Source organism: Oncorhynchus mykiss, chromosome 18, assembly GCF_057628025.1.
Source record: "Oncorhynchus mykiss isolate SJ-2025 chromosome 18, ASM5762802v1, whole genome shotgun sequence".
Lineage (NCBI taxonomy): Eukaryota > Metazoa > Chordata > Actinopteri > Salmoniformes > Salmonidae > Oncorhynchus > Oncorhynchus mykiss.
In genome coordinates, this window is record NC_143039.1 from 6,290,194 (window position 1) to 6,311,218 (window position 21,025).

Consider the following 21,025-nt stretch of genomic DNA (forward strand, 5'->3'; position numbering starts at 1 on the left):
CTGTGTAATCCCAGAATACCTCAATGCTAAACATTAAAATCCCCAAACTTTTACCACAACGCTTTGCTCTGCTTTTCACCACGGCAGTTCATTCTCTCAACGTTTAGGAATTTCCATTTTTTTTGTTTGGGGTGCAACTTCCTGTTTTCCTTTCTGTTGATCTTGCCCTGTTTAATCTCCTCTCTTCCTCAGTTTCATCCCTTTCCTTCTCTCTCCTTCCCCTCTTCTGTTTGTAGCCGAAAGACAACAGGTTCCTCAGGATGATTCAGGCTGTGACATCACTCCTTGGCTCGTTGTTCCTGTCTTGTCTGCACCCCCTCCCTCCAGCCACCCCCATCCTGACTTTACCTTCACCCCTGTATCCCAGTTCAGTGCTTTGTGCAACTGAAAATGAACTATTTCCAAAGGAGTAGATTTTAAACTAGGCTTGTGTGGTATCCAGATTGTCATGTCTTCATACCGACCTTGATCCATCCTGAGATATTCAGTAATACCGGCACTGAACACAAGGGCTGCCATTTTTAAACTCCACTGAGCCTCTGTAATCCGAAGGTTAGCAATGCTAACAACTACATGTAAAATCCCATAGAGAATGCTAACGGACGCATTGCAAAAATTTGTATTGTCTCAGACTTAATCGATTTGCTGGACAGACATCCCAACTATTGAAGTTCTACAAGTAATTTAAAAAAAATGCTTCTCACTTTGCTACACGCACAAAGCAAATATTAGACTGCAAGGATCTTGATCCAGGAGGGGATTTTCTGTTATCACGCAAAGCTTGATTTTGGAAGAAGCTAACCACTTAGCTAGGTAGCTAACTAGCTACTAAATTAGCTAACCACTTAGCCAGGTAGCTAACTAGCTACTAAATTAGCTAACCACTTAGCTAGGTAGCTAACTAACTACTAAATTAGCTAACCACTTAGCTAGGTAGGTAGCTAACTAGCTATTAAATTAGCTAACCACTTAGCTAGGTAGCTAACTAACTACTAAATTAGCTAACCACTTAGCTAGGCAGGTAGCTAACTAGCTATTAAATTAGCTAACCACTTAGCTAGGTAGCTAACTAACTACTAAATTTGCTAACCAGAGCATTTAATACATTTTAGACGTTTAACTTTATTTTAAAACTTAAAAATAATAAAGGCCCATCACCCTTTTGGATGATAAAAAATTAACCTCGTATTTACAGCTTTCGCTTGTGTACTTTCTACAGCGGTCTCTTATTTTAATTTGTTTTATTTTTGACAGTAGTTACACAGCAAGAATAAAGTAATTAGATATGTTGATGTACAGTACCAGTCAAAAGTTTGGACACCTACTCATTCAAGGGTTTTTATTTTATTTTTACTATTTGTTATATTGTATAATAATAGTTAAGACAAACAATGAAATAACACATGGAATCATGTAGTAAGCAAAGTGGTAAACAAATTAAAATATATTTGTGATTCTTCAAAGTAGCCACCCTTTGCCTTGACAGCTTTACACTCTTGGCATTCTCTCAACCAGTTATGGGGTATTCACCTGGAATGCATTTCAATTAACAGCTGTGCCTTAAGTTAATTAGTGTAATTTCTTTCCTTAATACATTTGAGCCAATCAGTTGTGTTGTGACAAGGTTAGGGGTGGTATACAGAAGATGCCAAATAGGGATAAAAGACCAAGTCCATATTATGACGAACAGCTCAAATAAGCAAAGAGAAACAACAGTCCATTACTTTAAGATACGAAGGTCAGCCAATACGGAACATTTCAAGAACTTTGAACGTTTCTTTAAGTGCAGTTGCAAAAACCATCATGCTCTGTGATGAAACTGGCTCTCATGAGGTCCGCCACAGGAAAGGAAGTCCCAGAGCAACCTCTGCTGCAGAGGAGTTAACTACACCTCAGATTGCAGCTCAAATAAATGCTTCACAGAGTTCAAGTAACAGACACATCTCAACATCAACTGTTCAGAGGAGACTGTGTGAATCAGGCCTTCATGGTTGAATTGCTGTAAAGAAACCTCAACTAAAGGAAACCAATAAGAAGAGACTTGCTTGGGGCCAAACCAATAAGAAGAGACTTGCTTGGGGCCAAACCAATAAGAAGAGACTTGCTTGGGGCCAAACCAATAAGAAGAGACTTGCTTGGGGCCAAACCAATAAGAAGAGACTTGCTTGGGCCAAAAGAACACGACCGGTGAAAATCTGTCCCTTGATCTGAGTCCAAATTTGATTGTTGTTCCAACCGCCATGTCTCTGAGACACAGAGCATTTGAACGGGTGATCTCCGCATGTGTGGTTCCCACCGTGAAGCATGGAGGAGGTGGTGTGATGGAGTGTGGTTCCCACCGTGAAGCATGGAGGAGGAGGCGTGATGGTGACAGTCCGTGATTTATTTAGAATTCAAGGCACACGTAAGCAGCATGGCTACCACAGCGAAACTCCATCCCGTCTGGTTTGGGCTTAGTCCCACTATCATTTCATTATCAACAGGACAATGACCCAACACACCTCCAGGCTGTGTAAGGACTATTTGACCAAGAAGGAGAGTGATGGAGTGCTGCATCAGATGACTTGACCTCCACAATCCCCTGACCTCAACCCAATTGAGATGGTTTGGGATGAGTTGGACAGCAGAGTGAAGGAAAAGCAGCCAACAACTGCTCAGCATATGTGGGAACTCCTTCAAGACTGTTGGAAAAGCATTCCTCATGAATCTGGTTGAGAGAATGCCAGGAGCGTGCAAAGCTGTCATCAAGTCAAAGGGTGGCTACTTTGAAGAATCTAAATAGAAAATTGATTTGTTTAACAGTTTTTTTTTTGGACACTATGATTCCATGTGTTATTTAATAGTTTTGTTGTCTTCACTATATTATTCTTAATGTAGAAAATAGTAAAAATAAAGAAAAACCCTTGAATGAGTAGGTCAGTCCTTTGCCTAGTGGTTAGGCAAGTCCTAGTTGGACTTGTAACCGAAATGTTGCAAGATCGAATCCCTGAGCAATGTTTAAGTACTATCATAGAACGTGGGCTTTTAGACCCACACCTCGTATAACTAATAGTTAGTTAGTTATAAGTTACATCTCTGGCTAAGATTTAGTTGTGAATTCCATCCTGTAATTAGATCACGTGGCGCGTTCTGCACAACAGTGAGACTCAACGCTCCCGCCTCCACATCACATGACCTGGGGACTATCGGTAAGCTTCATAATGGAACAATTGTGACCGGTAAAACGAACGCCATCTTTATCTCCTAACATATTGTACAAGTTGACTGCAGGTATTTACTTAAAGTAATATTATACTAATTATTATACTATCTAATATTCAAATGTATTAATTTCAAGTAGTTTTAACGGTATTTGAGAAATAATTCCCGTGGCTATATCCAAAAACCCCAGTATACCACCCAAGCCTACTTTTAAACCACGTCATTGTGACAGTTATAGCTTTTTAAACAACCTGCGACAAGCTTATCACCTTTGTCATATAGGCAGGGACCGAGCCTTCCGTTAAAATCTACTGCGAAGGGCAGGACTGGAGTCATTTGTTTAAAAAAATGTAAGCTATGTGCTTGTCCATAATCATCATGCAAATAATATTGCCCTGTAGATGTGCTACCAAAGTGATGAGGCTGTAAACATTTTATATGAAGCCTTTATTGGGAAGTGTTTTTAATGCTAAAGGTGTATTGTTGACATTGGAGTTATGACGATCTCTCTGTCTCCCACACACACACACACGGCATCGGGTCGGCAGGGTAGCCTAGTGGTTAGAGCGTTGGACTTGCAACCTATTCATAATGGCTTCTGGTCAAAAGAAGTGTCCAAGAAAATCAAATGGGGTTTTAGATTTGAACTGTGATGTACCAAACTAACAATGTAACAGTGGGTCAATAAACAACATGGTCTTTTTTTTAAAAGTATTTGGCGTTAGTGTGGTGAATGTTCAGCGTCGGTCACGGCCGCGTGTAATATGAATGGTTTGGACGTTGTCCTTGCTGATCTACGTCGGTCGCGGCCCGGTGTGAATTGGGATAGTTAGGATTCCGTCCTTGTTGTTAGGACGTTCACTAGTGTTGCACGGTATATTGAAACTATGGTGTGTTTTTTAAAATAAATTCTAGAAAATGAAAAACGGGTTCTGTACTAGAATTTGTTACTTTCGGAATCAAATGTGTCTGACTTCTAATGATTGAGAGGATCTGTCTATCAGTGCAGCCGATGTCCCCTTATAGCGAGAGTCCCTTCACTGTTCCACTTCCTCATTTTTAGCTCTAGTCTGTCCTGAGGAACCACTGGGAGCCTGGGCTGCTTCATGTTATCTCCTCTCTCATACTGACCCTAGTCTGTCCTGAGGAACCACTGGGAGTCTGGGCTGAGGAACCACTGAACTCACTGGGAGTCTGTCCTGAGGAACCTCTGGGAGTCTGTCCTGAGGAACCTCTGGGAGTCTGTCCTGAGGAACCTCTGGGAGTCTGTCCTGAGGAACCTCTGGGAGTCTGTCCTGAGGAACCTCTGGGAGTCTGTCCTGAGGAACCTCTGGGAGTCTGTCCTGAGGAACCTCTGGGAGTCTGTCCTGAGGAACCTCTGGGAGTCTGTCCTGAGGAACCTCTGGGAGTCTGTCCTGAGGAACCTCTGGGAGTCTGTCCTGAGGAACCTCTGGGAGTCTGTCCTGAGGAACCTCTGGGAGTCTGGACTGTATCATGTTAGCTCCTCTCTCATACTGACTAGTCTGTCCTGAGGAACCTCTGGGAGTCTGTCCTGAGGAACCTCTGGGAGTCTGTCCTGAGGAACCTCTGGGAGTCTGGACTGTATCATGTTAGCTCCTCTCATACTGACCCCAGTCTGTCCTGAGGAACCTCTGGGAGTCTGGACTGTATCATGTTAGCTCCTCTCTCATACTGACTAGTCTGTCCTGAGGAACCTCTGGGAGTCTGGACTGTATCATGTTAGCTCCTCTCTCATACTGACTAGTCTGTCCTGAGGAACCTCTGGGAGTCTGGACTGTATCATGTTAGCTCCTCTCATACTGACTAGTCTGTCCTGAGGAACCTCTGGGAGTCTGGACTGTATCATGTTAGCTCCTCTCTCATACTGACTAGTCTGTCCTGAGGAACCTCTGAGTCTGGGCTGCACCACTTGTCCTGCACAGAAGTTAACACACTTGAATAATTCAACACGGCCGTGTAGAGATGTTGAAATGTTGGTTTCATGTTCGCAAAACAATGTCTAGAACACTTTCCAATGCAGTAAGGTTTCCTTGCTAGCTTACAGCTGAAACCAACATCAATTCACTACCGTACCTTGTCTGTTATAATATGCAAACCATAATTCAAAATATTGCTGATTTTACAAAGCTGATAGTCACAATGTCTCTCAGTCAAGATCATCATTACTGAAGGCTGTGACTCTGTGTGAATGAGGTCATAGGTCTCACTTTCATTAAAATATATATTGCTTCTTAAATGCAAATGTTGATCAGTACAATAAAATAAGTCCTAAATGGAAACAGGATGTTTTTCCACCTGTAGTCTCAAGAAATCAGCCAAAACAAGCTCAATAACTCAATGCATGCACACACTCCTGTTGAATATCTATTCCCCTGTATTGTGACTAGACCTGGGTGAAACTGGGTAAATCAAGATGTTTCCATGGAGATTTACTTAAAAAATAAATGACTTCATGCATTTTATTTAGTTACTATAGTCAAATTGCTTGATTTAATGCATACATTACATTTTAATTTGAATGATATTGAACTCAACTCTGGATCGAGTGACTTTCTGTGACTTTGGCAGATGTTGTCATGGTATCTGCTATCGGGATACTGAACCTGGGATCGTGGTGACACTAGTGTTCACTGCTATCGGGATACTGAACCTGGGATCGTGGTGACACTAGTGTTCACTGCTATCGGGATACTGAACCTGGGATCGTGGTGACACTAGTGTTCACTGCTACGGTCTTCTACAGTGGGGTTCTAGAGAGCGGGTATATCATGTGGTTGTGTGTGGCTCAGTTGGTAGACCATGGCACTTGGCAATACCAGGGCTGTGGGTTCAGTACTGCAATACCAGGGCTGTGGGTTCAGTACTGCAATACCAGGGCTGTGGGTTCAGTACTGCAATACCAGGGCTGTGGGTTCAGTACTGCAATACCAGGGCTGTGGGTTCAGTACTGCAATACCAGGGCTGTGGGTTCAGTACTGCAATACCAGGGCTGTGGGTTCAGTTACTGCAATACCAGGGCTGTGGGTTCAGTTACTGCAATACCAGGGCTGTGGGTTCAGTACTGCAATACCAGGGCTGTGGGTTCAGTACTGCAATACCAGGGCTGTGGGTTCAGTACTGCAATACCAGGGCTGTGGGTTCAGTACTGCAATACCAGGGCTGTGGGTTCAGTACTGCAATACCAGGGCTGTGGGTTCAGTTACTGCAATACCAGGGCTGTGGGTTCAGTTACTGCAATACCAGGGCTGTGGGTTCAGTTACTGCAATACCAGGGCTGTGGGTTCAGTTACTGCAATACCAGGGCTGTGGGTTCAGTTACTGCAATACCAGGGCTGTGGGTTCAGTACTGCAATACCAGGGCTGTGGGTTCAGTTACTGCAATACCAGGGCTGTGGGTTCAGTTACTGCAATACCAGGGCTGTGGGTTCAGTTACTGCAATACCAGGGCTGTGGGTTCAGTTACTGCAATACCAGGGCTGTGGGTTCAGTTACTGCAATACCAGGGCTGTGGGTTCAGTTACTGCAATACCAGGGCTGTGGGTTCAGTTACTGCAATACCAGGGCTGTGGGTTCAGTTACTGCAATACCAGGGCTGTGGGTTCAGTTACTGCAATACCAGGGCTGTGGGTACAGTTACTGCAATACCAGGGCTGTGGGTACAGTTACTGCAATACCAGGGCTGTGGGTTCAGTTACTGCAATACCAGTGCTGTGGGTTCAGTTACTGCAATACCAGGGCTGTGGGTTCAGTTACTGCAATACCAGGGCTGTGGGTTCAGTTACTGCAATACCAGGGCTGTGGGTTCAGTTACTGCAATACCAGGGCTGTGGGTTCAGTTACTGCAATACCAGGGCTGTGGGTTCAGTTACTGCAATACCAGGGCTGTGGGTTCAGTTACTGCAATACCAGGGCTGTGGGTTCAGTTACTGCAATACCAGGGCTGTGGGTTCAGTTACTGCAATACCAGGGCTGTGGGTTCAGTTACTGCAATACCAGGGCTGTGGGTTCAGTTACTGCAATACCAGGGCTGTGGGTTCAGTTACTGCAATACCAGGGCTGTGGGTTCAGTTACTGCAATACCAGGGCTGTGGGTACAGTTACTGCAATACCAGGGCTGTGGGTACAGTTACTGCAATACCAGGGCTGTGGGTTCAGTTACTGCAATACCAGGGCTGTGGGTACAGTTACTGCAATACCAGGGCTGTGGGTTCAGTTACTGCAATACCAGGGCTGTGGGTTCAGTTACTGCAATACCAGGGCTGTGGGTTCAGTTACTGCAATACCAGGGCTGTGGGTTCAGTTACTGCAATACCAGGGCTGTGGGTTCAGTTACTGCAATACCAGGGCTGTGGGTTCAGTTACTGCAATACCAGGGCTGTGGGTTCAGTTACTGCAATACCAGGGCTGTGGGTTCAGTTACTGCAATACCAGGGCTGTGGGTTCAGTTACTGCAATACCAGGGCTGTGGGTTCAGTTACTGCAATACCAGGGCTGTGGGTTCAGTTACTGCAATACCAGGGCTGTGGGTTCAGTTACTGCAATACCAGGGCTGTGGGTTCAGTTACTGCAATACCAGGGCTGTGGGTTCAGTTACTGCAATACCAGGGCTGTGGGTTCAGTTACTGCAATACCAGGGCTGTGGGTTCAGTTACTGCAATACCAGGGCTGTGGGTTCAGTTACTGCAATACCAGGGCTGTGGGTTCAGTTACTGCAATACCAGGGCTGTGGGTTCAGTTACTGCAATACCAGGGCTGTGGGTTCAGTTACTGCAATACCAGGGCTGTGGGTTCAGTTACTGCAATACCAGGGCTGTGGGTTCAGTTACTGCAATACCAGGGCTGTGGGTTCAGTTACTGCAATACCAGGGCTGTGGGTTCAGTTACTGCAATACCAGGGCTGTGGGTTCAGTTACTGCAATACCAGGGCTGTGGGTTCAGTTACTGCAATACCAGGGCTGTGGGTTCAGTTACCGCAATACCAGGGCTGTGGGTTCAGTTACCGCAATACCAGGGCTGTGGGTTCAGTTACCGCAATACCAGGGCTGTGGGTTCAGTTACCGTTGGTATCACCAGTACTGGAGATGAAGAAAAAATAATGTAAGCATCAATTATTTATTTTTCTATTGTATGTTTTCTCCGTGTAACTCTGTATGTTTTCTCCGTGTAACTCTGTATATGTTGAACTGCTTTGCTTTATCTTGACGCAGTTGCAAATGAGAACTTGTTCTCAACTAGCCTACCTGGTTAAATAAAAATAGTGAGGTGATTTGAATAAATGGATCTGCTAAATGGCATGTATCTGAGTGTCCAGTGGTCTGGTCTTTCTCTGGTTCCTGTAGAAACTTGGAGGTAAACCCAGGATGGATATGGTGAGTTAACGGCGCTTGCTTGGCTCTATGGCGCCCCCCCCCCCCCCCCACCCCGCTGGGCTTTAGTGCCCCCCCCCTCCCCAGCTGGGCTCGCTTGGCTTTAGTGTCCCCCCCTCCCCAGCTGGGCTCGCTTGGCTTTAGCGCCCCCCCCTCCCCTGCTGGACTCGCTTGGCTTTAGTGTCCCCCCCTCCCTTGCTGGGCTCGCTTGGCTATATGCCCCCCCCACCCCGCTTGGCTTAGCGCCCCCTGCTGGATGAAGTACTTAATTTTCATACTTGAGTAAAACTGAAGATACCTTAATTGAAAATGACTCAAGTGAAAGTAATCCAGTAAGATACTACTTGAGTTGAAGTACAATGGTTTGGTTTGGCTCAGTCTGCTGGCTGGCTTGGCTTGGTTTGGCTCAGTCTGCTGGCTGGCTTGGCTTGGTTTGGCTCAGTCTGCTGGCTGGCTTGGCTTGGTTTGGCTCAGTCTGCTGGCTGGCTTGGCTTGGTTTGGCTCAGTCTGCTGGCTGGCTTGGCTTGGTTTGGCTCAGTCTGCTGGCTGGCTTGGCTTGGTTTGGCTCAGTCTGCTGGCTGGCTTGGCTTGGTTTGGCTCAGTCTGCTGGCTGGCTTGGCTTGGTTTGGCTCAGTCTGCTGGCTGGCTTGGCTTGGTTTGGCTCAGTCTGCTGGCTGGCTTGGCTTGGTGGGGCTCAGTCTGCTGGCTGGCTTGGCTTGGTGGGGCTCAGTCTGCTGGCTGGCTTGGCTTGGTTTGGCTCAGTCTGCTGGCTGGCTTGGCTTGGTGGAATGTTGGACAGTGATCAGGATTTCATTGTAATATACTATCTGCAGTGTTCTCTCTCGTTCGTCTTTCACTTCTCTCTCTCGTCTCTTTTGCTCTCTTCACAACAACAGGAGCAAATCGTTGAATGACATCAGGCGGTTCCCGTCGCCCACGCAAGTGGTGCGCCAGGTTTCTGAGGGTGGCATGGAGCTGAGCCCCAGCGCCGTGAGCCAAGACCAGCTGCAGATGGTCAGAGCCCGGGTCCACGAGAGTGAGGCCAAGTGGCACAATGTGAGTCCACACACACAGGCATCCATTACCTGTCCCATCCTGACCGTCTAACTACTCTCCTGACCCATTTCTCATCTGACTGAAATTCCACAATCAGTGATCTCTTTGTGCCCCAACCTATGACTCTGTCAAATCACCCTGACATCTTAAAAGTGTTGTTTAAAAACCACACTCCCCGGAGGTCTTCACTGGGTTAATTGTTGCCACTACAAATGAATTCAACAGCAGTTCTTGTGTCCGTCGTGATTCATCTTGTTTTAAGTGTTACCCCCACTACCTCCTGTCAGGACCTGACCAAGTGGAAGCTCCGGCGGCACAGGTCTAACTGTGACCTGCGGAGGAAGATGCAGGAGAGAGACAACATCGTCCTGATGGCCAACGCAGGGGTCGGTACAGTCGGGACATTCAATAGTCTGCAAGAGGACAGGTAAGGGGACGGACATGGAAGACAGACTTAAATAACTTTAGAGTAGTACCTGTGTGTGTCTGTGTGTGGATGCCTGCCTGCCCATTCTGCTGTGACATGAACATCACTATTCATATGTTTCCTCTCTTCATCTGGTATCACAGGGAAGAGGATGAGGAGTCCCTATGCAGCAATGGCCACAAGGTCTCTCCGTCCACCTCGTTCATGGAGGGTTCCCTGGTGCTCCGACCCCACACCAGAGCCCCCACCTCGGTAAGTGAGGGTTCCCTGGAGCTCCGACCCCACACCAGAGCTCCGCTGGCCCTCAGCTCCTCCGTGGAGTCACCCTACAGCCCCGGAGCGTCGGAACCCTTCACCGCCCCCAGTGTGACCCTCCAGGGACCCGGAGCCGTGCCCCAATCAGAGCCCCTCGTCCTAGAGGGGAGGCGTCACACACCGGTGGAGCCAGACGGAGCTGGAGGATTAGCCACTTTCCCCAACTCTGCCTCTCCCATCTCCTCCCAGACCCAGACCATCTCTAGCCCAGCTCTCTTCATCTCCACTGGACGAGACCACAACGTCTCCTTGCTCTCAAATGGGATCCCGACGACCCTCCCTGGATCTAGCTCCAGTCTTACTACTGGTACCAGTTCTTCTCTAACTACCTCTGACCCGGTGAACGGTACCGGCTCTAACCTAACCAGCGGTACCGGCTCTAACCTAACCAGCGGTACCGGCTCCCACAGCCCCTCTGCCTCCATGGACATCCCAGACCAAGCCCTCCTCTCTACTGTAGAGTCCCTGACCTCGGTGGGAGCCCCGGGTCATGTCTCAGCTCCCCAGCAGCAGGAGCTTCCCCTCTACAGGTACAGTTCCAGGGCTCCGGGAGGAAGAGGAAGAGGATCTGCCTCTCTCCCCAGGGGATACCGCCGGTCTGAGGGCTCTTTGTCCTGCCTCTCTGCCGGCTTCACCCCCCGACCGTTTGGAGCCAAGTCCTCCAGAGTGTCCTCGCTACCCAGGCTCTACAATGTGAGGAATGCCTCCGTCTCTGTTCCTCCGTCTCTCTCTGTCCCCCCCCCCCGTGTCTCTCCCTCTGTTTCTCTCTGTGTGACTAATGCCCCCTTCATTTGTACAGTGTTTCAGTATTATTTCAACAGTTGTACACTACATCTCTTGTGATTGGATGCTCCCGTGTTCACTGTATCTAAATAAATGTGGGTGGGTGGTCTTGGTACTTGTAGTTCTCCTTGGTAGTATTTGGAGGGAGATGCCTGTGTGTGGGTGGTCTTGGTACTTGTAGTCCTCCTTGGTAGTATGTGGAGGGAGAGGTGTGTGTGGTCTTGTTACCGTGTGCTTCCTGATCCTCTTCCATCTCCTATGAATAATGCAGTACTATAACAGGAGACTGCTGGCTGACTCACTGCCCAGCCTGAGGCCCAATGGCACCCTATTCCCTATATAGGGCCGGCAGGTAGCCTAGTGGTTAGAGCGTTGGGCCAGCACCCTGTTCCCTATATAGGGCGGCAGGTAGCCTAGTGGTTAGAGCATTGGGCCAGTGACAGGTAGCCTAGTGGTTAGAGCGTTGGGCCAGCACCCTGTTCCCTATATAGGGCCGGCAGGTAGCCTAGTGGTTAGAGCGTTGGGCCAGCACCCTGTTCCCTATATAGGGCCGGCAGGTAGCCTAGTGGTTAGAGCTTTGGGCCAGCACCCTATTTCCCTATATAGGGCGGCAGGTAGCCTAGTGGTTAGAGCGTTGGGCCAGCAGCCTGTTCCCTATATAGGGCCGGCAGGTAGCCTAGTGGTTAGAGCGTTGGGCCAGGACCCTGTTCCCTATATAGGGCGGCAGGTAGCCTAGCGGTTAGAGCGTTGGGCCAGCACCCTGTTCCCTATATAGGGCCGCAGGTAGCCTAGCGGTTAGTGTTGGGCCGCTAACCTGAAAGGTCACTGGTTTCAATACCCGAGCAGACAAGGTGAAGAATGTGCCCTTGAGCAAAGCACTTCATCCTCATTTTCTCCAGGGAAACAACACATTACACTGCACCCATCATACTACTATGACTGACCCTGTAAAACTCTGCCCTGTCTTCTACCTACAGTTGGAGAACTCTCTGCTGAATGAAAATGGAAACGGTTCCCTGCTCCCCACCAAGACTGCTCCCACCCGCCCCCAGAAAATGGTCACTATCTCGGAGGTCGCTGTCAGGGCTCAGCCCTGGGCCACAGCCAATCAGAGCAGTGTGAACCAGGAAGTAGAGGAGGGTGGGAGTCAGACCCAGCCCTCCATCCTGAAGACCAGAGGGGTTCCTGGACCTGCCACCCACCCCAAACCCTTACCCCCTTCTCTCCGGCCCAGCCTCCCTGTCTCAGTCAGACAGAATGGCTCTGCCCAGGTGAGCTCAACACCTTGTGAATCACATCATCTGTACCTGGACTGTCTTAATTAGGGCCAGAGTTTCACCCAACTGTTTAATTCACCTGTATTTAACCCAGGTAGGCTAGTTGAGAACACCTTTATTTAACCAGGTAGGCTAGTTGAGAACACCTTTATTTAACCAGGTAGGCTAGTTGAGAACACCTTTATTTAACCAGGTAGGCTAGTTGAGAACACCTTTATTTAACCCAGGTAGGCTAGTTGAGAACACCTTTATTTAACCCAGGTAGGCTAGTTGAGAACACCTTTATTTAACCAGGTAGGCTAGTTGAGAACACCTTTATTTAACCAGGTAGGCCAGTTGAGAACACCTTTATTTAACCCAGGTAGGCTAGTTGAGAACAAGTTCTCGTTTACAACTGCGACCTGGCCCAGATAAAGAAAAGCAGTGTGACACAACAGAGTTACACATGGAGTAAACAAACTGCTGAGTAGAGTGTTGGAGACTTTTGTAGATGACATCGCCGAAGTCAAGGTAGGATAGTCAGTTTTACGAGGGTATGTTTGGCAGCATGAGTGAAGGAGGCGTTGTTGAAAAATAGGAAGCCAGTTCTAGATTTAATTTTGGATTGGAGATGCTTAATGTGAGTCTGGAAGGAGAGTTTAGTCTAACCAGACATCTAGGTATTGGTATTTGGTAGACATATATTTGTAGACATATTCTAAGTCAGAACCGTCCAGAGTAGTGATGCTAGACGGGCGGGCAGCGATCTGAGCATGCATTTAGTTTTACTTGCATTTAAGAGCAGTTGGAGGCCACGGAAGGAGAGTTGTATGGCATTGAAGCTTGCCTGGAGGGTTGTTAACAGTGTCCAACGAAGGGCCAGAGGTATACAGAATGGTGTTGTCTGCGTCAAGGTGGATCAGAGAATAACCAGCAGCAAGAGCGACATCATTGATATATACAGAGAAGAGAGTCGGCCCGAGAATTGAACCCTGTGGCACCCCCATACAGACTGCCAGAGGTCCGGACAACAGACCCTCCGATTTGACACACTGAACTCTATCAGAGAAGTAGTTGGTGAACCAGGCGAGGCAGTCATTTGAGAAACCAGGGCTGTTGAGTCTGCCAATAAGAATGTGGTGATTGACAGTCGAAAGCCTTGGCCAGGTCAATGAATACGGCTGCACAGTTCTCTTATCGATGGCGGTTATGATATCGAGGCTTGGGCTAGTTGCTGTGGGGGATGTAGAGCTGTTGACCGGTATAGGGGTAGCCAGGTGGAAAGCATGGCCAGCCATAGAAAAATGCTTATTGAAATTCTCTATCGTAGTGTTATCGGCAGTGACTGTCTTTCCTAGCCTCAGTGCAGTGGGCAGCTGCATGGATTTTAGGTTCCCCTGAACCCTTTTCAGAGTTTGTGCTACAGGATGCTAATTTCTGTTAAAAGCTAGCCTTTGCTTTCCTAACTGCCTGTGTATATTGGTTCCGAACTTCCATGAAAAGTTGTTTATCACGGGGGCTATTCGATGCTAATGCAGTACGCCACAGGATGTTTTTGTGCTGGTCAAGGGCAGTCAGGTCTGGAGTGAACCAAGGGATATATCTGTTCCTAGTTTTACAGTTTTTGAATGGGGCATGCTTATTTAAGTTGGCGAGGAAAGTATTTTTAAAGAATAACCAGGTATCCTCTACTAACGGGTTGAGGTCAATATCCTTACAGGAGACCCGGGCCAGGTCGATTAGAAAAAGTGTTTCAGGGAGCTTTTGACAGTGATGAGTGGAGGTCGCTTGACTACAGACCCATTACAGACGCAGGCAATGAGGCAGTGGTCACTGAGATCCTGGTTGAAGACAGGTGTATTTAGAGAGCAGGTTGGTCAGGATATATATGAGGGTGCCCGTGTTTACGGATTTGGGGTTGCACCTTGTAGGTTAATTGATAATTTGTGTAAGAGGGTATCTAGTTTAGATTGCAGGACGGCCGGGGGTGTTGAGCATGTCCCAGTTTAGGTCACCTAACAGTACGAGCTCTGAAGATAGATGGGGGGGGAAATCAATTCACATAATGGTGTCCAGAGCACAGCTGGGGGCAGAAGGTGGTCTATATAGCAAGCAGCAACGGTGAGAGACTGGTTTCTGAAAAGGTGGATTTTTAAAAGTAGAAGCTTGAATTATTTGGGCACAGACCTGGATAGCATGACAGAACTCTAGGCTATATCTGCAGTAGGTTGCAACTCCGCCCCCTTTGGCAGTTCTATGTTGTCGGAAAATGTTATAGTTAGGGATGGAAATTTCAGGGGTTTTGTCTTCCTAAGCCAGATTGACATCAGGGTTGGCAGAGTGCTGAAGCAGCGAATAAAACAAACTTAGGGAGGAGGCTTCTGATGTTAACATGCATGAAACCAAGGCTTTTACGGTTACAGAAGTCAACAGATGAGAGCACCTGGGGAATGGGAGTGGAGCTAGGGGCTGTAGGGCCTGGGTTAACCTCTACATCACTAGAGGAGGAGTAGGGTATGGCTAAAGGCTATAAGAACTGGTCGTCTAGTGTGTTCGGAACAGAGAGTAAAAGGAGCAGGTTTCTGGGAGCTGAAGAATAGATTCAAGGCATAATGTACCGACAAGGATGTGAATACAGTGGAGGTAAACCTTGGCATTGTGTGATGATGAGTGAGGTTTTGTCTCTAGAGACACCATTTAAACCAGGTGGGAGATAGCTAGCCCTTTTGTTCTAAGGCATATTGAGCAGGGCTGGAGGCTCTACAGTGAAATAAGAAAACAATCACTAACCAAAACAGCAATGGGAAAAGGCATATTGACATTAGGGAGAGGCATGAGTAGCCGAGTGATCATAGGGTCCAGTGAGTAGCTAGGCGAGCTGTTTGCACGGCGATTCAGACAGCTAGCGGGCCGGGGTTAGCAGAAGGGCCTTAGGGGGATGTCGCGACGGAAGGGTCTGTTGTAGCCTCCTCGGACGGTTACATCGGCAGACCAGTCGGGATAGATTGGCAGGGCTCCGTGTAGTAAAAGGGGTCCAGGCCAATTGGCAAAATGGGTATTGTAGCCCAAGAAATTGACTGATGGACCTCTTCAGCTAGCCGAGAGATGGGCGTAGCACGAGGCTAGGCTAACTGGTGTTTGCTTCCGGACAGAGACGTTAGCCTGGAGTAGCCATTCGGATAGCAGCTAGCTAGCTGCGATAATCCAGGTGAAAAAGTTCAGAGCTTGCGGTAGGAATCCGGAGATGTGGTAGAGAGGAAGCGGTCCCGATATGCTCTGGGTTGAATCGCGCTGTGCAGATTGGCAGTAGTTGACCGGGCTGAGGTTAGCTGATGACAGCTAGCAGTGGCTAACTGACTACTAGCTAGTAACTAGTTAGCTGGCTAGCGTCTGTTGTGGGTTCTATAGAAAATAGTAGATCCATACCACATTGGGTGAGGTGGGTTTCAGGAGAATATGTTAAAATTGAGGTAAAAAATATTAAATTATTTATGAAGGAAACAAAGATATCTACACGTGACAAGACAGACGTCTGACTGCTGCGCCATCTTGGAGTACTACAACGATGTGTATAAACCATAGCTGGCTGACTGGGGTGCTTTATTGAAGCCATTGAGTAGCCATCTTGGCACTCCTCAATTGTAGGACTTTGAACCTGCCCTCGTGGGGGGGGGGGGTCTGGTTTCGTGGCACATTGAATCTCCAGGTGTCACCTTCACCTTGCGTCTCCTCCTCAGGTACGTCACAGTGACAGGGTGAGTCTTACCTTGAAGATTAACAGTCGACCACACTTTGGTTTCAACACTCACTGGGACTCGACAGGAGCAAGAGTCGGAGGCATCCAACCAGGTGAGCGTTGACTTCACCTCTCCCCTCCTTCAGGAATGGATGGGGACACCTATATCCTGTGTACCGTGTTGTTGTTAGCATTGGTTGTAATCCAATAAGAGTTTACCAAAGTAGGTAAGATGTCAACAGAAATGTAGCAACAGCAGTAAGTAATGGATGAATAGAAGTTTGAACAAACAGATTAATATCTTTTTTTGGGGGATATGTTTTAGTCTAAAGGTGTCTTGGTGCTAGAAACGGTTGAATTGACCGTGGCTGGGTCGTTAGTAATGACACAGTGGTTGTTCCACCGATGTCCATTACCTACAGTACAGGGAGATATTCATTAATGTTTAAACAGACCTGTGAGAGGTGTGACTTACCCTGCAACAGAGACCTAGTCAGAACCACTCTGGATATCTGTACTCAGGAGATCTATAACCTTATCCTGTTCCTCTGGGTCGGTCAGGTGTGACTGGAAATACCATCTACTACTGTCCTGTAGCTCCTCTCTCTCTCTCTCCTGCTGTCCTGTAGCTCCTCTCTCTCTCTCCTGCTGTCCTGTAGCTCCTCTCTCTCTCTCCTGCTGTCCTGTAGCTCCTCTCTCTCTCTCCTGCTGTCCTGTAGCTCATCTCTCTCTCTCCTGCTGTCCTGTAGCTCATCTCTCTCTCCTGCTGTCCTGTAACTCATCTCTCTCTCTCCTGCTGTCCTGTAGCTCCTCTCTCTCTCTCCTGCTGTCCTGTAGCTCATCTCTCTCTCTCCTGCTGTCCTGTAACTCCTCTCTCTCTCTCCTGCTGTCCTGTAGCTCCTCTCTCTCTCTCTCCTGCTGTCCTGTAGCTCCTCTCTCTCTCTCTCCTGCTGTCCTGTAGCTCCTCTCTCTCTCTCTCCTGCTGTCCTGTAGCTCCTCTCTCTCTCTCCTGCTGTCCTGTAGCTCCTCTCTCTCTCTCCTGCTGTCCTGTAGCTCCTCTCTCTCTCTCTCCTGCTGTCCTGTAGCTCCTCTCTCTCTCTCTCCTGCTGTCCTGTAGCTCCTCTCTCTCTCTCTCCTGCTGTCCTGTAGCTCCTCTCTCTCTCTCTCCTGCTGTCCTGTAGCTCCTCTCTCTCTCTCCTGCTGTCCTGTAGCTCCTCTCTCTCTCTCTCCTGCTGTCCTGTAGCTCCTCTCTCTCTCTCCTGTTGTCCTGTAGCTCCTCTCTCTCTCTCTCTCCTGCTGTCCTGTAGCTCCTCTCTCTCTCTCTCTCTCCTGCTGTCCTGTAGCTCCTCTCTCTCTCTCTCTCTCCTGCTGTCCTGTAGCTCCTCTCTCTCTCTCTCTCTCCTGCTGTCCTGTAGCTCCTCTCTCTCTCTCTCTCTCTCTCTCTCCTGCTGGCCTGTAGCTTGCCTCAACATAGTGAAAGCCTCTCCTCTCCCTCCAGGTAGTCCTGCAGAGTTGTGCCAGCTCCGTGCAGGTGATGAGATAGTGTCTGTTGGTGGGCACAGGGTGGCAGAGATGAGCCACAGCCAGTGGAAGGGCATGATGACCTCTGCCCTGCAGAAAGGCAGTCTCACCATGGATGTACAGCGCTATGGTAACAACGGTGTGCGAAAGAGACTTCCCCCTGACCTGCTGGGAGCTCTGTCTGTCCCTCACCACTTCCCCCCCTGACCTGCTGGGAGCTCTGTCTGTCCCTCACCACTTCCCCCCCTGACCTGCTGGGAGCTTTGTTTGTCCCTCACCACTTCTTCCCCCCCCTGACCTGTTGGGAGCTTTGTTTGTCCCTCACCACTTCCCCCCCCCCTGACCTGCTGGGAGCTCTGTCTGTCCCTCACCACTTCCCCCCCTGACCTGCTGGGAGCTTTGTTTGTCCCTCACCACTTCTCCCTCCACTGACCTGCTGGGAGCTTTGTTTGTCCCTCACCACTTCTCCCTCCACTGACCTGCTGGGAGCTTTGTTTGTCCCTCACCACTTCCCCCCCTGACCTGCTGGGAGCTTTGTTTGTCCCTCACCACTTCTCCCCCCCCCCCCCCCTGACCTGCTGGGAGCTTTGTTTGTCCCTCACCACTTCTCCCCCCCCTCCTGACCTGCTGGGAGCTTTGTTTGTCCCTCACCACTTCTCCCCCCCCCCCCCCCCCCCCGACCTGCTGGGAGCTTTGTTTGTCCCTCACCACTTCCCCCCCCCCCCCTGACCTGCTGGGAACTCTGTCTGTCCCTCACCACTTTCCGTCCTGTAGTGTTTACTGATTTTGTGAATCAATGTTTGTAAACCCTGTGGGACCGGGCCTGTGTTGTGACGGACTGGGTCAGAGGCCCTGTGGGACCGGGCCTGTGTTGTGACGGACTGGGTCAGATGCCCCTGTGGGACCGGGCCTGTGTTGTGACGGACTGGGTCAGAGGCCCTGTGGGACCGGGCCTGTGTTGTGACGGACTGGGTCAGATGCCCCTGTGGGACCGGGCCTGTGTTGTGACGGACTGGGTCAGATGCCCCTGTGGGACCGGGCCTGTGTTGTGACGGACCGGGTCAGCGGCCCTGTGGGACCGGGCCTGTGTTGTGACGGACTGGGTCAGAGGCCCTGTGGGACCGGGCCTGTGTTGTGACTGACTGGGTCAGAGGCCCTGTGGGACCGGGCCTGTGTTGTGACGGACTGGGTCAGAGGCCCTGTGGGACCGGGCCTGTGTTGTGACTGACTGGGTCAGAGGCCCTGTGGGACCGGGCCTGTGTTGTGACGGACTGGGTCAGAGGCCCTGTGGGACCGGGCCTGTGTTGTGACGGACTGGGTCAGAGGCCCTGTGGGACCGGGCCTGTGTTGTGACGGACTGGGTCAGAGGCCCTGTGGGACCGGGCCTGTGTTGTGACTGACTGGGTCAGAGGCCCTGTGGGACCGGGCCTGTGTTGTGACGGACTGGGTCAGAGGCCCTGTGGGACCGGGCCTGTGTTGTGACGGACTGGGTCAGAGGCCCTGTGGGACCGGGCCTGTGTTGTGACTGACTGGGTCAGAGGCCCTGTGGGACCGGGCCTGTGTTGTGACGGACTGGGTCAGAGGCCCTGTGGAACCGGGCCTCGATCATCCATCTGACCAGTGGTGCTCTGACACTTACAGGTCCAACTGACACCAGCAGAGATGCAACGATGATGAAACTGGCCCAGATCAACGGACAAGAGGTCAATGTGTGACACTACTTTTTCATACGATCAGTGTTGACATCTCTAACGCGTTTACTGACATGATTTGAGTGATGAAGGAAACAGGTTAGTAAATCTCTTTGTGTCTTTCCCTTCTTAGGTGCTGACCTCTAAGAGCAGTAAGGGAGGTTTTCAGGACGATCCCCTGACTATCAGAAGTAAAGGTAATGAATGAATTGACTGGGACTTGACAGTGCCTTCAGGAAGTATTCACACCCCTTGACTTTGTCCACATTTTGTTAGTCTGAATTTAAAATGTATAAAATAGAGGTTTTATGTCACTGGCCTACACAATACCCCATAATGTCGGTGTAATTATGTAATGAGATTTTTTGTTGAAATTCATAAAATAAATGAATTGCTGAAGTGACTTTGGTCAATAACTATTCAATCCTTTTGTTATGGCCTAAATTAAGTTCAGGAGCAAAAATATTCTCGCACTAACATTAAAAAAATAAATAATCACCACCTCTCTGTACCCCGCTCATACAATTCTGGTCCCTCGGTTAAACAGTACATTTCAGACACAGATTCAACCACAAAGACCAGGGAGGGTTTCCAATGCCTTGCAAAAAAGGGCACCTATTGGTAGATGGGTAAAAAATAAATAAAAAAGCAGACATTGAAGATGTTTTTTGAGGAAAGTGAAAGGTGAATATTAATTACACGTTGGATGGTGTATCAATACACCCAGTCTACTACAAAGATCCAGGCGTCCTTCCTAACTCAGTTGCCGGAGAGGAAGGAAACTGCTCAGGGATTTCACCATGAGGCCAATGGTGACTATAAAACAGTTACAGAGTTTAATGGCTGTGAAAGGAGACAACCGTGGATGGATCAACATGGTTGTTACTCCACAATACTAACCGACAGAGTGAAGAGAAGGAAGTCTGTATAGAATCTAAAACATGCAACAAAAATGTGACGACAAATAATGAATTTATTGTCCTGAATACAAAGTTACGTTTGAGACACATCAGACTTCCGCTCTCCATATGTTCAAGCATAGAGGGGGCTGCATCATGTTATGGGTATGCTTGAATGGCGCTAAGCACAGGCAAAATCCGAGAGGGAAAGCTGATCGTCTGCTTCCACTGGGAGAGGAACAATTTTCCAAATGACAATAACCAAAGGCCAAATGTAGACTGGAGTTGCTTACCAAGACGGAATGTTCCGGACTAGCTTAAAGTTTTGACTTAAATCAGCTGGAAAGTATATGGCAAGACTTAAATGATTGTCTAGCAATGATCAACAACCAGCTTGAATTTAAATAATGTACATATATATTGTGAAATCCAGGTGTGTAAATCTCTTACTCACAGATGTAATCGCTAACAAAGGTGACTCTAACATGAATTGACTCAGGGGTGTGAATTACACTTACAAACATTTCTAAAAACACTGTCATTATGGTGTGTGTGTGTGTGTGAGATCTATTTAGTCCGTTTTGAATTCAGGCTGTAACACCACAAAATGTGGAGTAAGTCCAGAATAACTTTGAAGACGATGTATCTTTTGAAATGACTCAAGATTTTTTTTGTTTTTGCTTTTTCCTGGTAGTTCCCGGATGTTACTCTATGGAAACTCAGTTACTCTCTCACTTCCTCTTCTCTTTCACA

General features: G+C 48.5%; 1 protein-coding gene and 1 long non-coding RNA gene across 23 annotated transcripts in view; both read left to right on the plus strand.

Annotated features, from left to right (window-relative positions):
• Positions 1–21,025, plus strand: part of LOC149975367 (LIM domain only protein 7-like) — a 52,065-nt gene that overhangs the window by 14,018 nt on the left and 17,022 nt on the right. For 8 of the 21 annotated variants that reach the window (XM_090206711.1, XM_090206714.1, XM_090206718.1 and 5 more), the window contains exons 9-17: positions 8,562–8,591; positions 9,485–9,644; positions 9,932–10,071; positions 10,215–11,079; positions 12,147–12,440; positions 16,163–16,274; positions 17,660–17,821; positions 19,324–19,385; positions 19,507–19,570. In XM_090206711.1, coding sequence (XP_090062837.1) covers positions 8,562–8,591; positions 9,485–9,644; positions 9,932–10,071; positions 10,215–11,079; positions 12,147–12,440; positions 16,163–16,274; positions 17,660–17,821; positions 19,324–19,385; positions 19,507–19,570 — 1,889 coding nt within the window. The remainder of the gene's footprint in view (positions 1–8,561; positions 8,592–9,484; positions 9,645–9,931; positions 10,072–10,214; positions 11,080–12,146; positions 12,441–16,162; positions 16,275–17,659; positions 17,822–19,323; positions 19,386–19,506; positions 19,571–21,025) is intronic. The other 13 variants (XM_090206713.1, XM_090206715.1, XM_090206719.1 and 10 more) reach the window with 4 other exon arrangements.
• Positions 938–1,177, plus strand: LOC149975368 (uncharacterized). Of its 2 annotated transcripts, none has more exons than XR_016488191.1 (2): positions 938–1,021; positions 1,066–1,177. It is a non-coding gene; the product is annotated as an uncharacterized LOC149975368 (long non-coding RNA). The 2 variants fall into 2 exon arrangements; XR_016488190.1 differs by having other exon boundaries at positions 975–1,021; positions 1,062–1,177.